We start from the raw sequence: 16,224 nt of genomic DNA, 5'->3' as shown, positions 1-16,224 counted from the left end.
TCTCTGAGATTAACAATATGACATTAAATTAATTCAAACCGATGCAACATTTAGCCGAGACGCCTTTATTTGACTGCTGCAGCAATAAACTGCATCAATTTCCTCCCTGCCAAAGCAAACGCTGTTGCAATAAGCAGAGCCCGTTAATGGAACGGCGTGCAGAAAACTCATGTAAAAGTTAATCACACGTTGGTTCATCTGCAGCGTGATTTAGAGGGTGATTAGGATGTTCTACTTCTGTGGTTTTAATAAACTAAAAGGTCTTTCTGCAGAGTTCTGAACTTTGCGTAATGAGGTCACAATCACCTTGAATCTTTTGTTCAAACTTTGGAGCAAAAAATTGAAGTCTAAGAAAATCAATTAACATGAGGCACTCCACTAATGCTCTTTGCTTAGACTCTTCAGTCTAAAATTCTAAATTCATTTTTTTATTGGGTTTAGAAACTAAAAAGAACGAGGGAAAATGTACTAATGATAATAAAAATAACTTGCCGCAATTCCCGGACTATTGAATAGTCACACCCACTAACTTAGAGGCCGAACTTCACTTCACTTTTCATAAAATACATATTGGCAACAAAAAGGGTTTTTCTGAACACTGCATTTAACATTATGGTTCTGAGACTTCAGAGACACATAAAGAAGGTTACAAAGTCAGTCTTCTAGCGCCTGAAGAACATTTTCAGGATTAATGTTCCAGTAAGTTTAAAGAAATTGATCCGTGCGTTTATCTTTGACTTTTTAGGCCCGTCTAAGAAACAATGTAACAAATCAGACAGCTGCAGCCGATCCAGAACGCTGGCTCTCTTTAGCGCAGACAATAGACTTTAAAGTCCTTCCATTAGCTTATAAATCCCTGAACGGTTTAGAAAACTGCAAAATAACCAAAACACTGAGTTTCACCTCTGAGTTTCATAATTGTGTAACTGGTTGCTGTCAAGTTTTTAAAGTGCAAAGCATTTTAAACTGCCTTGTTGCTGAATGGGCTAAGAGATAAAAATCAATTCCAATTTTTAGATTCGATTCAGAAATTATTTGTAATTCAAAAAGCAATTTTTATACTCCAACTGAATAATGTGACTGACGAGAGGAAAACCCCGTGTAAACAAACTGAACATGTATTTACAATAATTTTATAGGGTTCCATCATATTCCATCAGTTTATATTTAAGCAAAATTAAGTATGTGCATAAAATTCTGTAACTTAAATTCCCAGTGTTAGTTAGCTGAGCTTACTGGCTTTTTATTAAATATATAAAAAAAATTGTTTTTAAATCAAAGAATTAAACAAAATTAAGCAAGCTAAATTAGATTTTTGATTAGATTAAAAATTCCCAGCTGCATCTCTGCTAAACTTATAAACCTGACTTAATCCGCAGAGTTCAAGAACTGTGAAAAAATTAGGGGTCATTATCTGGATATTACAGTACCCTTCTTTTTAAGTTCAAACGTTTTAAGGAGAATAGATTATTCAAATGAGTCGTCACTTTACAAGACCTGGGAGAAAATCAGGACCGACAGACTTTCAAGGATTTCTAAAATCATGGAAGCCACAAAACGACGACCAACCAGATTCCCACACAAAGCAAAACTATAAATTAGACCCAGATGCTGTAAAATATAAACATACTGACTGATGAAAGTTTAACTGAAGACAGGACTTTTCTGTTTTTGTGCCATTTTCCTAATTAAACCAGTGAAATAAAAAGTCATGCTCCTAAAAAAGAAACCACTGCATATCAATGACTGTAAAAATAACAGGAATATTTATGACATGTCTGAGGGAGAAACGATCCGCCTGCCGACTAATAGCATCAATTTCCTCCAAGCTTTTGTAAAAATGAATCAAAGGAGGCGAGAAAAGCCAATTCCTCCCAAAAGAAGCTAATAGATCTATAAGAATAATTAAAGAAAAAAGCCTCACCGGGTCTAATGGGTCAGTGGACGACACTTAAATTCTCCCAGCAGAGTTCCTGCAGGGCACCAGGACCGAACCACCAATCAGTTCAGAAGATAAACCAGCAGCTTGAGTTTCAATAAAAAAATGTAAAAAACACGGCTTCTCTGCATTTTAACTGAGGTCATGAACTGATTTTCTTTGGCGAACGAGAGAATTGTGCTACAGTAAATAACCAGTTTTAGATGTTTCACACTCCGCGCAAAGATTTGTTTCATATTCCCACTTTTCCTCGTCTAAAACAGAAAAGAAAAACATTTAATTTACCAAACTCATGCACACAAACAAACAAATCAGCTATCGGAGGAATAACGGTAAAACTCCTGCAGCAAATAGCGTTAGCTTGTTTCCATTAATATTTTTATGCATCCGAGGAAAATAATTTAGATTTGGCTTTAGGTGTTGAACGGAAAGAGAAAAAGTTCAGTTCTCTAAATTAGTGGAACATTTGGTGCAATTTATCCAAACTTATTAGGCTTTGATGTTAAAAAAGGCAGCAAATTTGACATTTCTGGCCATGTACCAGGGTTTCATTACAAGCTAAAAAACATTTCTGTGCAAGTAGCTCATGTAACTACATGGACATCTACAATAAAATAAGCTCGGTATAATAAAAAGTATTAGCTTGAAACAAGTTATGGAAATTTGGAGGATCTGCTTGTTACAAAAGTTTCATTTTATTTTTCTACAACATTTTATATTACACTTGATTGTTTTTAATTTATTTATTAAAATCAAGGATAAAAGGTTTTTCTCTTTGCATTAAATTTTGTTGCTAAGGTCTAAACACTTAAACCAGCAGGTGATTTATTCTGTTTTCACCTCCTAACTTTAATGTTTTGCTGCTACAACAAGGCAGGTGGATATAAAAATCACCTTTCAGTTCCTGGTTTAGCAAACTGCAGGAAAATATTAAACTTTTTCTGAATAACGTCACAGGAACACAATCCAGAGCTCAGCTCATCTAAATGCTCTTTTTGAAGCTTTTCTCCTTTCTAGACATTGAAATGAATAAACAATGCAAGCCTGATGAGGTTTAAATAGAAAAATGTTAAAATAATAAATGTTTGTAGCTTAAGGGAGGAATTTTCTTTACTCAAAGGTGAAAAAAAAACCCACCTAATAAATAAGAAACAATGTGCCTGCTGATGACCTTGAGTATCACAGGGTTTAATGAAAACATGATGCATGGCTGTACAGAACAACATGCTATCTGGAAAAACAAAACACTGAATCATCCCGTTTATCACAGGACAACAAAAAGGCCAGATTAATGGAAATGCGTCCCTTATAACCTCTGCATCTCCTTCCTGACCACAAACTGACAGCTTCCTGAGACTGCGGTGATTTATTCCTGCTGTGATTACCACCAAAGAAACTGAAAAAAGGTGGAGCGGTTCATGTTTTAAACCTGAATGAAGATACTCGGCACCAAATTAGTTATATTTTTCTCAAACAGTCCGTTAGCCCAGCGGTTGTGTGTTCAAAGCTTATTTTCTTCAAACTTTTTGTGATTTTAACAAAGTGTTTCATGCTAGTTTTGTCCATTTCCAGCAGAGGTGTCCAAACGTTTTGCCTTGAGGGCCAAAGTTGTTAAATTTAAAAAAAACATTTTTAAAACAACGTTTGTGACTTTTCTAAATTTTATCCGCACAAAAAAAAAATTACATTTTATTAAAAACGGCTTGATTTTTGTAGGAAACGGTTCAATAAGTCACAGTTCTGAATTTCCTTGGGTTATTTTCTTATTTGAGAAGGAAGATCAGCTCCTGAGAAAAAAACTTTAATAAATGGTAATCTATCTTTTATACCCAATATATTTTTAAAATACGTTATATAAAAAGATGAAAAAGCGTTCAGCTGAAAACGGCTGTACTTGAAGGCCAGTTTTGCTCTGTTCTTAAGAGCGCCGCCCAAAATCCCCCAGAGGGCTGCAACTGGCCCACGAGCCGCACTTTGAACACCTTGGAGTGATTTTATGTGCCAGGTTTGCTTTTCTTTACAACAGATAGTTTTCTTGATCAATTATTTATGTGTCTGTTTCTTTTCAGGAAAGAGACGCTGACAAAACTGCTGACACCATTAAATTTGTTTGGCTAATATATTTTCTTTTTGTTACCATAGAAACTATTCCTGGTCCATTTCTTCTCTGCTTAGCTGCGTTTCTTTTCCCAAAAGAGTCACTAACTCAGCTATTGATGCCATTAAATTTGTGTAGTCCTATTACTTCATACAAAGTATTCCTGGTTAATTTCTTCCATTTTGCAGAATCTGTTTAGCTGTTTCTTTCCTAACAGAATAATTTCTGCCATTAACTTTAAGTCCTCTCCTTTTATTTCACAGAAAAGTACTTTTGGCTAATTTTTCATTTTTAATTCTATTTTTTTAAACTAAATGGCTTATATAAACACAGCGGATGCTAATGTTTAACAGAACAAAGACTGCAGTGAAAGGTGTTTATAGAGAACGGGCATGAAGGTCAGTAAAACTCCTGGAATAAATCTTTGTTAGTCAGTTAATTAATCAATCAGAGGCGTCTGAGTGGAGTGGCAGGGTGGGTCACTTCTGAAGTTTTACGGCCACTTTGCACTTTAAATTAACTTCAGTTCAACAGGCTTAATGGAGACAGAGTAATTGCATGAAAATCAGCTGCGAACAATGCAGCGTAAGCATAAACTGCTTTGGATCCCAAAAGCTGCATTGATTTCCCATCAAGTCCAGCAAACTGGGAGAAGAATGCATTTAAAGCAGATTGAACTGGATCCAGTGGTGAAAAACCTGAGCAGGAGGCGATCGAGGACAGAGAAGTTTAATTCTGGTCAATCAGGAGAACAAACGGTTCGGCGCGGGGGGCCATTTGTGACCCTCAGATTGATTTTGTGTGACCCCCAACTGCAGTTCAAAATTATATAAATTTGGCCTGTCGATGCCGGTGGAGGCTTTTAATTTGTAATCAGGGTAAAAATCGTTAATTTTCTTACAAATATAAAGTTCAACACAAAGTATTTGTGTTTTTAATAACCAAGCTTCAACAAAAGATCAAGTTTATCCAAAAACTTTTACTGAAAAGTTGACTTTATTCTTTCTAAAACTTGGTTCAATATAGAAACCATTTGGAAACAAAGTGACCTAAATCTTGTTCTTATTACTGGAAATAAATTTATTCAATCAAGCCCAGAAGAATCTGAAAACTGGATATTTTTCTTTTAGTACAGCAAACATGCAAAATCTGGGCCATTGTAGAAATAAAAGCACATTTCTGCCAAAAGACGCAGAAATTTTGACAGTAATCTCAGAAATGTTCTAGAGAAAACAAGGAAATTTGCTAGGGAAAAAATAAAATAAAATAAAAAAATCGCATTTTTATATTAATATCAGAAACTTTCTACAAAAAAAAAAAACTTTCAAATGTTGAAAATTTCTGAGTTTTTGCCAGATATTTACTCCTTTTTTATCCATAATGACCCCAATATAGTGTTGTAAAAATCCTTCTCAAATTCTGAGTCGACAAGTTTGGCCCAAACAAAGTTTGGACACCCCTGGTTTAATCTTTTCAGCAGTCTGTTATGCAACGCTTCCTAATGTGATTCAGAAAAAAATAAACCTAAATACGGGATAAAGATGCTGTCAGCTGCACAGAACATGGAAATCAATACGCAGCTTAGAAAATCCCAGAAGTTTAAACCAGAATAAATGCTTTCATGTTGATGGTAGAACTGATCAACTCAAAAATCTGATTAAATATTAACTGGACTCCTGTAAGAGTGATTTTGTGCAATATTTCCAGTAACGTTCCAATAGAGGAAAATTAAACAGAACCAGCAAATCCATGAGATCATCATAAATAGATAGCAGCTAATTTAACCTCCCTGCCACAGCATTTAAAATCAGATTCCCCCACAGGCCGAGCGTCGCCGTCAGGACTGACAATCACTGCATGTGTCTGACATGATGGAGGAAGCAGCCAAAGACATAAAAAACAAACAGTGAATTCCCAGTCTGGAATGAGACCAAGTTTAAATAAACGCCCCAAACGGGAAAGTTTATAGAAAATTCATCTTTACAGCTGGGACTTTAATATGATTTTAACCAATAATCAAGATTGTTTTGTGTTTCTGGTACAACCATAAAGGAAAAAACAAAACAAAAAATAAAAACAAAAGATGAAAAAACAAGAAAAGGAAATTAAAGAAAAGAATGAAATGGAAAAAAGAAAGAAGAAAAACGAAAAACAAACAAGAGAAGGAAAATGAAAAAGAAAAAAGGAAAGCAGGAGGTTGGAAAACATTCTAAGAAACAACAGGTTAAATATAGAGCGGCGTAATAAAACACTAAATATAATGCTGGTCTCATTTTTGTTGCTCCCACTGTGAAGTTGTAGATATGTGCAGGGACAGCTGTTGTTCCACCTAAAAATATCCCACAATCTGTTGTCAACGGTGGAAAAAACAAGCCCTACAGGAAGCTCCCTGTGGGGGAAACCAGCCAAAAGTGCTCAAAGAAATCACAATTTAAACCCGAGAGGCTCGTTCAGAAACAAATCAGGCAGCCGTTTTAATCATTTCAATATTTACATTTAAATAACCAAACAGTTTGGGATTTGTCCTTAAGGTCTCTGAGTTATCCACTGGCACATTAAAATATATCGAGGCTGTGGAAATATTTACAGCAAATATAAACATCATTATGATTGCTCAATATTCATGAGATAAAACAGAAGTCAATGTCGGCTTCATTATAAAAACACTTTACAAAATAAGATGCGCACCATAAGTGCAACAAAGAGGGAAACCTGCTACTTATCTTTAAAAAAAACAAAAAAACAACAAAAATTAAATTAATACTAAACTTACTGTATTTGAGTTGCATGCAAACTACAGGTGGTGTTTTTTTAATCATAAACGTTTCCAAGCTTCACAAACAAAATCAGTCCAGTAACTGGAAGAGTTTTTGTGTTTGTTTAATTTTTCCTGGTAAAAATCAAGGCAGGAGTCTCTACAGTAGAGAGAAAACTAATTTATACCCCCAAAAAATAAGGAAGAGCAACCAGTTAAAAACTTCCTGAAATCAATAATTAGGTTGTATGTTCTACTTAAATAGTTTCTTTAAACATATTTTCAAACAATATTCAATGTTTAACAGCAGAGACCCAAAACAATTGAGATAAGAGGATTTAGTGGTTAAATGCCAATTAGAAACTAATTACATATGGACAGGGTTAAAATATCTTACAAAAAGCTTCAGAGCCGATAATAAAGGCCTTGAACAAGACAGGACCAAGAACACAGCCTTGAGGAATCCCTCATGTAACTGTCAACACAGCTATTCTGTTCACTGAACAGGTGGAAACGTGCAGGAAACTCCAAAACACACAAATATGAAAACAAAAAATGTTGCAAAAAAATATCAAATACGACTTAAAATAAATTTTACTCTTGAAATTGGGTCTCTGTATCTCTGAAAGCCGTCACAACATGGCTCCTCTATTAACCCTTTCACAGCGTTTTTACCAGCGTTGCTCCAAGAAGCACAGCAGATGTTGCTGCTGGCTAGTCTGCAGGAGCTCAGTGGGGGAGGAGCTTTGTCCTTGAAGGCGGGGCTAGGTCCAACCAGGCATTTCGACCAGCTGGAAATTATTTCTCAAACACTCCAATAATGTAAAATAAAGTTGATTTTATACTGTCCCTTTAAGACTTTATAGTTGCTGTTCATTGTAACTGACGGTATGTAATAAAAACAAATGAATACATTATTGTTAATTACATGCCAATAAAATCTGTTCAGGTTCTATGGCAGGAATGCAATAAAACATAAAAACTCAGTTGGATGTCAGTAAAAAAAAAAAAATCGTTTTCAGCGACGTGAGGAGGAAATATAAAAACAGGTTTCTGCACGTCGTTCTTCAGAGAGATAAAGGTCAGATTAATATATCATAAACGTTTTAGCTTTCAGCAACCAATTTTGAGCCAGGCTCCCTGGACGGCTGTTGGGAGGGAAAGCGGTCGGCTTGGCGGTTTCGCCCGGCGAACAGCGGAGACGCGGCGGACGCTCGGCCCGATGGCGAACCGAGAGGAGCTGATCAATAATTCAGAGTCAATATTCTGTTGGTTTGGACCGTCCAACCGGACCGGAGGTTCTGGACGGCTGGAACGTTAATATTTATCTACTGCATGTTTAGATGTTACTAACTGAATCATTAGATTGGGATGAACAGAAAATAATGTCGTTTCTGTTAAAGTTTCATCATCTGAAGCTCAGTTTGATCTGATGAAAGATTAAACCAGATTATAATCTGGGTTAAGGAAGGAAGCAATAAAAGGATTTGGAATATTGCCGTCTTCTTTCCATGATTGATACATTTAAGAACTACAAGAACTTTATTTTAGTTGTACAAACCACAAACATTGTTGCATGTAAACAATTTTTACTAAATAGTAAAAAAAATATATTTTATCACTTGATTCCTCACTAAATATGTTTTCATTGAACAAATTGTATTTGTATTCCAATTTCCTGTGTTTTAATGTTAATTTTTGATATTTATGCAGTGAAAAACACTTTAAGATTAAAAACATACAAAAAAGTAAAAATAATAAGGAAAAAGTTTTCCAATATAAATATAAAATTGAAATGGATCAGAGGATAAAAACATCACAAATCACTACAAAAATAAATCACAAGTTGAGGTCGATATGAAAGTGAAAAGGGCGTTTTACTATGATCAGCCTGTTTATTCCTGATACAAAATGTTTGCATGAAATACCTGACTGAGCATAAAGTAGAAAATTAGTTTAAGAAACTGCAAGTGTAAACACAGCAAGCGGAGATTATAAATGAGTATTATTTAAATAATATCCCACAGGAGAGAAAATTTCACTTATTGGCTTTTTTTGGTAATTCTATTAAAATGTAAGCAAGGACAAGGAGAGCGAAATTACGCAGAAAGATCAGAACATCCGTCACTGTCAAAGTAAAAACTGGAGCTGCGACTTCAAGGACTTCACAGAGGAAGAGGAGGAAGAGGAAGAGGAGGTAAAGATGCTGAAGAAAAATTGAGAAAAAAAACCAAAAATAAAACAGATCTACGAGTGGAACAATTTCTCACTGAGATGAAAGTACAAAGGAAAGAAAGGAGGAAGGACAGACAGACAGGAGAAACGAGAGACTAAGAATGTGCCGTGGTCTGAATCGAGCTGCTCATGTCCTCTGTAAGGTACAGTAGAGGCTCTGTGATGCTGTGGGCCCATTTAAAGTCTAAAGGGATCCTGGTTGTTTCCAGATCGGCTTTTTGAGCCAGAAGCAGCTCGACGTTTTTAATCATACTTAGTATGAAATTAAAATGAAAACAAAACATGACTCCTTAAAATACTTCAGTTGTAAAAAACATTTTCATTTCAGAAAATATTTTTTTTATTAATTTCATTTAATCAGATCCATTTACTGGAAGCCTAAATTTCTTTAATAGTGATCAGGGCCACAAAAATTATTCCAAGGACCGCAAAGAGGCCCGAGTGCCATTTGTTTAGCCACGCCTGCTCTGTGTTGAACTTCTGATTTAACCGGTTTGCAGAAAAGATGTCAGCACTCACCAGGAACACCCTGTAGGCGTCCTTCCTGGTGACGGAGCCCCAGCAGGCGTCGGTGTCGTTGTACTTCACACTGCCGGCGCTGCAGGAGTGATTCCCGCTGCGAAAGAACAAAAACCTTTTCAGCATTTCCATCTAGTCAATCTAGAAACAAAATGGGGTTTGAATTGAAAATGGTATTAAAATGCTATCAATTTCAGACTTTGCAGTTAATTAAAAATTTTAATCTAGTCCCAACCAGTCACTAGATTAGCCGAGACAGTTAAAAAAGAAGCAAAATGGAAAATCAGTTTGATTTTTCTTTAGTCTCTTTATTGGTAACATTTATGTGGTCAAAGATTGTTGAATTTATGTTTAGCATACATGAAAAAGGACCAGGGTGAGGAAGTGCAGTACCACGCCTCACCTCAGGGGGCACTGTGTCTGACATTGAATGAAGTAATGTGTTGGACCTGAATGAAGTTGCCACCCCACCTCCTTCAAATGTAACAAATTTGATGTCAAACGTTGTGCTGCGTTTGTGCCGCTATCATTTAAAGATATTAATGTTTCCAGAGGTCATGAAAGGTCAACCAGCCCCCCCACCTTCCTCAAATCAGATAAAACTGGAGTCAACCAACTAGACTATTTTTGTTCGTGCTGCTTTAGCTCTGAAGATGTTAATAAAAGTTTAAATGTCAAAAGGTTGAAAAAGGTTAGTTGCAAAAATAAGGAGGTCAGCCAAAGTAAACATTGACATCTTAAGAAATCAAATATGACTTTGTATTAAATATTGTTTATTTTTCTTGCCTTTATGCTGTTGAATTGAATGGGATTGGTTAAGGCATAATTAAAAGCTTTAATCTGCTAAGGTTAAAACTGAGATATGAGCTTCTGTATTGGATTTTGGATATTTGTCCCTTAAACTAAATAAAATATCTTATTTTCAGTTTTGCAATAAAATCCTTTCTGGAGGCTGCAGAGGAGAGCGGGTCTGCGAGTGTCTGGAAACGAAGCTTTATTGTTTTATCCTCAGAGGTCAGGAGGTCACGCCAAGAGGAAAACAAACAAGCAGGAGTCTCACCAGGCGACCTCCATGAGCGAAATGGGCACGGCGGCGGCGTAGATGGCCAGGTCGCCGTACAGGTAGACGATGATGCAGATGTAGAACATGTTGACTCCGACTGAAACACAGAGAGGGGATGAAGACGCGATTCATTAAGAAACATGAGATCAAGAGGCAACAAACAAACACATTCTTCATTCGCGGCGGCCGCCCAAACACGCCGCCATGATTGATGGCTGACTGTCAAATGTCTGCATCAATTTTAGAGCGGCATCCCTCCATCTGAGGCAGCCTCTAGGCGCCAGGAACATCTTTTGTGTTTAATGAGGAATATTAATGGATTAATTATTACCCTAATCACTCAATAAGAGCGAAAACGTCCATCAGCTTTAATTTCTCTGTTCTCTCCCACAATAATCGACAAATTTCACCAGCAGAAACAGCCAAAACGTGCTGCACATCCATCATCCTCTGCACCATAAACGAGGGGTCAGATAATTCATTTCTGCCCAAGACATTAGAGTGCAGGGTCCATTAAAAAAAAAATGAAGCCGGACAGATTTACAGCGTCTCCGACCACACAGATTCTTAAAAAACCCAAAGAGTACAGCTAATGATTAAATCAAGTTCAAATAGAGATTTAAAACACAACTAAATAAACAATTTAGTTCTTAAAACTTATTTCAGAGGAGAGGAGGTTGGAGAATCTTCTAGACTTTCTGAAACTGTGATGTTAATCTAAAGCCAAACAAACCAGATTTAATTCTTTTAAATCACATTTAATTGGATACATAACAGTTAAATCAAACCGATAATAAATACAGGTCATTTCCAAAGGTTACAGTTTCCATTAGAGCTGAACAAAAACTGTTTCACTCATGACTGAACTCAGGCCTGTTTGTGTTTATAGTCAGACTATAAAGTTTTATCTGTAAATAAAAACCTATTTGTATTTTATTTATCCATATTTTTGTCATGCCGACACTTTGCATACGTGTTTTGCACACAAACTATCGTAAAAATTTTGTTGGAGATGCCATTTATGATTTTATTTAAAAAATGAGGCTGAAATATGAACTTTCCTTCTGGAAGATTTAAGCTATCCCAGCCTTCTTTTCCTTAGCGCCGCCTCAACACGAACACATTACCTGCAGACAGAGCAGGAAGTCCTGTTCTCTGCGCCGCCTGTCAGTAAGCGATGGCGTGACCGCGGGGGACGCAGACCTTCACAAGCCTGTAACTAATATCACCCAATTACCCAGAGCCACAGGCAAAAACGCAGCGAAATGAGTCTTCGTGTAGCGGCGCGGCGCGTCATGCAGCTGTGGGAAGCATTAGCATCCATCAGCACATTACCTCAGACCGGACTGACAGCGGACATGACGGCCTGTCGGTTCGGGGAGAAAAAACGCCAAAGCTACATTTGGTCAAACACAGCAGCGATGGACCGAGCTGAGAAAACATCCAACTGTAAATGAAGGTAATTTACAGATAACACACTTATTGATTTCACTCCTGATCGTCCGATCGATCCGGTTTGATTGGGGATCAGAGTTACGATATTTGTTGTATTTTCAGCTGCTGTGGTTCGCTTTCACACTACACTGAGTCAAACCAGCTTAATGTGACTTAACACAATAATGTAATTTTAAAAAATTTTAAAAGAGAAAAGAAAAAATACAGAAAGACAGAGAAAAAAGAAGGAGATAAAAAACCTTAATAAAAAATTTGTGTCAAGTCAAACCCTTGAGGACAAGTTGCTGCATCCAAAGTGCACAAAGGAGCGTTTACTGCAGATCCTTCCTCCCAGCAGCTGTTAAGACTTTAAACTGCTCCCAACAAACCTCAAACGTTTACAGCCCTGCCGTTATCCGACAGCTTTTGTAGTCTGTTGTTTTTACACACAAATTTACATTTGTCCGTTTTTTTCTAATTACTGTATCCATATATTCTTTCTGCTGCACATTTATACTGTTGCAGAGCTTTTAATGCTCCAATAGATGAGCTCATTTTGTTTGTTTTTAAATTAAACTCAGTTTCTTCTGGACTAGAGTACCATTTTCTTTACAACTACATTTACGTCGTAATTTTGACCCAACTATATAGTATTTTTACTCTTATTTTCTACTTCTGTGTGAATCCACTTATTTTGCCTGTTGAACAGAAAGTTCTTATTGTGGGATATTCATTTGCACAATTTTCTTAACTAAATTTTTTTCTGATGCTGTAAATCAGTTTTTACTGTTCAGTCTTCTAATCTTATTTTCTGTTTGTATTTATATTTTTATTTACACGTTGAGGGACATTAGGTGATATTTTTATTCTATTACAATATTCCCATCATTAACAAGCTGAAGCAGCTGAAGCCATATTTGTTTTGCGTCTCTTTAAGTCACAAATTAAGCCTTCATCAAGCGGACGTCTTTCCTGGAAATGCACTCTGAATATTGATCAGTTTGACCGCAACAAATCTTTACGTAACACTGAAATTAAATGACACTGGGAACAATTGTAGAAAAAAAAAAACTGATGTAAACATGACTATTTATCTTCCAAACCGCTTGGATATTCATCTCCTCACAACAATGACATTTAATCCAAAACCACTTAAGCACAAGAAAAGATGTGTTCGTGTTTGACTCTAATTACAGACAGAAGCCTGTTTTACTGCAGATTGAATTAGTATTCGCAGCCATGGTCCTGCATATGTCGGGGAGGGGGTGGGCGGCTTACGTAGGAGAAACAATCGTGATGTTTGCACAGCCAACGCATCATATCACACAGGTAAAGAACAGCAGAGACAAGATGCTGACGCAAGGACAGCCCCTCTGTGACTTTACCAAAGTCGTCTTCTAATCAACTTTCAAATCATTGATGTGAAGGTTAAAGCAGCTGCTGCTACAGTGCTGCAGATAAGCCGGCCCCCCCATCAACATTCCTGTCAGTGGCTGCAGGTCGGGCTGATACGAAATCCATGGACTTATTCCAACAGAACCACCGCCGCTGCCACGTCAATTTCTACGTCAAATGTCCTCCACGAGTCGCTCTGCAGCAGCAGCAGGGGAAAAGCTTTTTAATTGGCTGTAAAGGTGCAGGACTGATAGGCAGAACGGAGTGGAGAGGTGGTGTTGCACTTGTTTAATGTTGTGGAAATGCAACCCGGTGTAATGAACTTGCTTGCATTCATTCTGCTTAATTACCTCAGTGAAGAATCTATATCTTCCTGTGAGAACAGTTTCAGTCTACAACACTTTGTGAGCAGGTACACCTGCTTGATTGCTCATTAACAATTGAGGGAATCAGCCAATCACCTTGCAGAAACTTGATACATGTTGAAGCTCAAAGTGAGCGTCAGAAAAAGAAAGGATTTAAATCCCTTTGAATGAGACATTTAAGCACCACAGCCTACGTCTGGGTTTCCCCTACACAGAAAAACCCAAAACCTTTCCACGTATTTTTGGTCTCTTTAGTGCAAATATCTTAGTACAACTGAATTAAAACTACTAACTTACAAGTAACTTTAACAACAAACAAGAGCTTGTTTTGAGTCAATTATTTCTTAATATTGACGAAAAAGTATTAGTTCATTGGCAGATTATTTAGCTTATAGGAAGACATTTTCCCCATATTATAAGTGAAGTAATCTGTACTCTGCACCTATATCTTGATGAAAAGTAACTTTTCATCAAGATAGTTAGTTTTGTATGTTAGTTTTGCCTCATTTCAAGTTTTGGACTAGAAACCAGACCAAAAATATTGGTAAGATTTGGGTTTTTTTGCAGTGCAGTGCATTAGAAGTCTGGCAGGTCACCAGGCTGAACAGCATTTGTTTACTTTTAAGTGATAAGATGTGTTAAGCTAGGTTTACGTATTAGAAAACATCAGTAATCTGTAGTAGACAATGATGGTTTTAGCGCTGTCAATCAACCTCATGTACTCACTTCTAAATATGCTGGAGAAACAACTTACCATTACAGAAAAAACGTTTATCCACAGTCACCACTAGCTATGCTAACTAGCCTTAGCATTCATGAAATGCTATGCTAGCTGCAGCGTAGCAGAAAGCAAGGAGAAGTGATTGACAGCGCTAAAACCCGCCTCCTTGTTCAGTGTTTGTTGAAGGCAGGAGATCTTTTTATTTTACAAATTATATCTCATACTATCCTGTCAACATGGTGACAGTTTCAACAAATGTGTAAACAGATTCTTGCGCTGCAGCTTTTAGTGGTTTAATGAAAAATCTGCAGAATGTCAATTTTTTTTTATCCAATTAAACATCAAAATAATCCTTAGTTTCAGTCCTTTCTTTTTATTTTCCACTGCAGAAAAAGGCCACCAGTGGCTCCACAATATCAACCAAATCTGTCAGCTAAATCACCAAAAAATCCACAACTTGTGTTTGGATCATGAATTCGAGGCAGACAGTCACAAACATGAAGTAGCTTCTTCATTTTCTCCAGTCAGCATGTGCCTGTATAATTCATTTCTGATTACAGTCAGCTTTCCCATCATGTCAAAGGCGAGACGCTGGGAGAAAAGTCATTTCTTCATCACCAATCGATACCTCCACGTGTTACTCTCACGTCTCGGAGTGAAAAACCAGCAAGGAGCTTCTCTATCATTTTCTGCAGCTCCTCAAAGCCGAGTGACAAGTGAGCGGCTGCAGCTTCAACAGCACGACCTGCTTGATGGCATGCAAGAGTGCAATCATGTGTGTGACTGCGTGTGTGGCAAGTGCTCCCCCTGCTGGTGAACAGCTGCAGGACACAACATCCCAGCACAGATGATGTCAGAGCTTTGACCTTTTGCTGTTCTTTTATTCCTGCAACAGGGACCCTGCAGACTCCCGAGTCGCACGCATAAAGCTGCTTAAGGCGAGCAGGAGGGCGCTGTGCATGCCAACGGAGCCGGGCGACGCACCGATACCAACACGGAGCTGCAGGGATCTCCATCTGCGTGTTTCAAGGTGATTCTGGCTCCAGCTTACATCACCAGATAGAAGAAGCTTCAGTAGCTTCACAATCATGCAGGTATTTACCAGAGTCCAGGTAAAACCGAGGCAATACCTCCAGACTGCAAAAACACAAAATCTTACCAAGTATTTTTAGTCTAGTTTCTAGTGCAAATATTTTAGCATTCTCAAAATAAGACACAACTTATAACTAAGACGTGCTTGTTTTAAGATAATTCCTTAATTTTAATGAAAAGGTTCCAATTCCTTTGGAAGATTATTTCACTTATAACATTTGGAAAAATGTCTTGTTATAAGTAAAATAATCTCCCAATGGAGGAAATACTTTTGTAGATGGAAATTCAAAAGATTTTCAACATTTGAAATTCATAATTTTTTAAGTTTTTGGTAGAAACTTTTTGATATTGATCTAAAAATTTTGTTTTATTTTTATAGCAAATTTCCTTGTTTTTTTCTAGAAAATTTCTGAGATTGCTCTCAAACGTTTTTTCAGAATTTATTTTTTCTTGCAGCTCTACTACACCACAGCAGATTTTGCATATTTTCTGTATTAAAAGACATCTAGTATTCAGTTTATGTTGGACTTGATTGAATAAATTTATTTTCAGGAATAATAACAGGATTTATTTGGGTCACTTTGGATCAAAAATATTTTGGCAAGTTT

At 36.9% G+C, this 16,224-nt stretch overlaps 1 protein-coding gene across 1 annotated transcript in view; it reads right to left on the bottom strand.

Annotated features, from left to right (window-relative positions):
- Window positions 1-16,224, bottom strand: part of tmem104 (transmembrane protein 104) — a 43,317-nt gene that overhangs the window by 18,991 nt on the left and 8,102 nt on the right. Inside the window, exons 7-8 of the mRNA XM_032588484.1 lie at window positions 10,607-10,706; window positions 9,547-9,643 (exon numbers count right to left, since the gene is read on the bottom strand). Coding sequence (XP_032444375.1) covers window positions 9,547-9,643; window positions 10,607-10,706 — 197 coding nt within the window. The remainder of the gene's footprint in view (window positions 1-9,546; window positions 9,644-10,606; window positions 10,707-16,224) is intronic.

Source organism: Xiphophorus hellerii, chromosome 16 (genome assembly GCF_003331165.1).
Source record: "Xiphophorus hellerii strain 12219 chromosome 16, Xiphophorus_hellerii-4.1, whole genome shotgun sequence".
Classification (NCBI taxonomy): Eukaryota; Metazoa; Chordata; class Actinopteri; order Cyprinodontiformes; family Poeciliidae; genus Xiphophorus; species Xiphophorus hellerii.
This window is presented reverse-complemented; position numbering and strand designations above follow the sequence as displayed.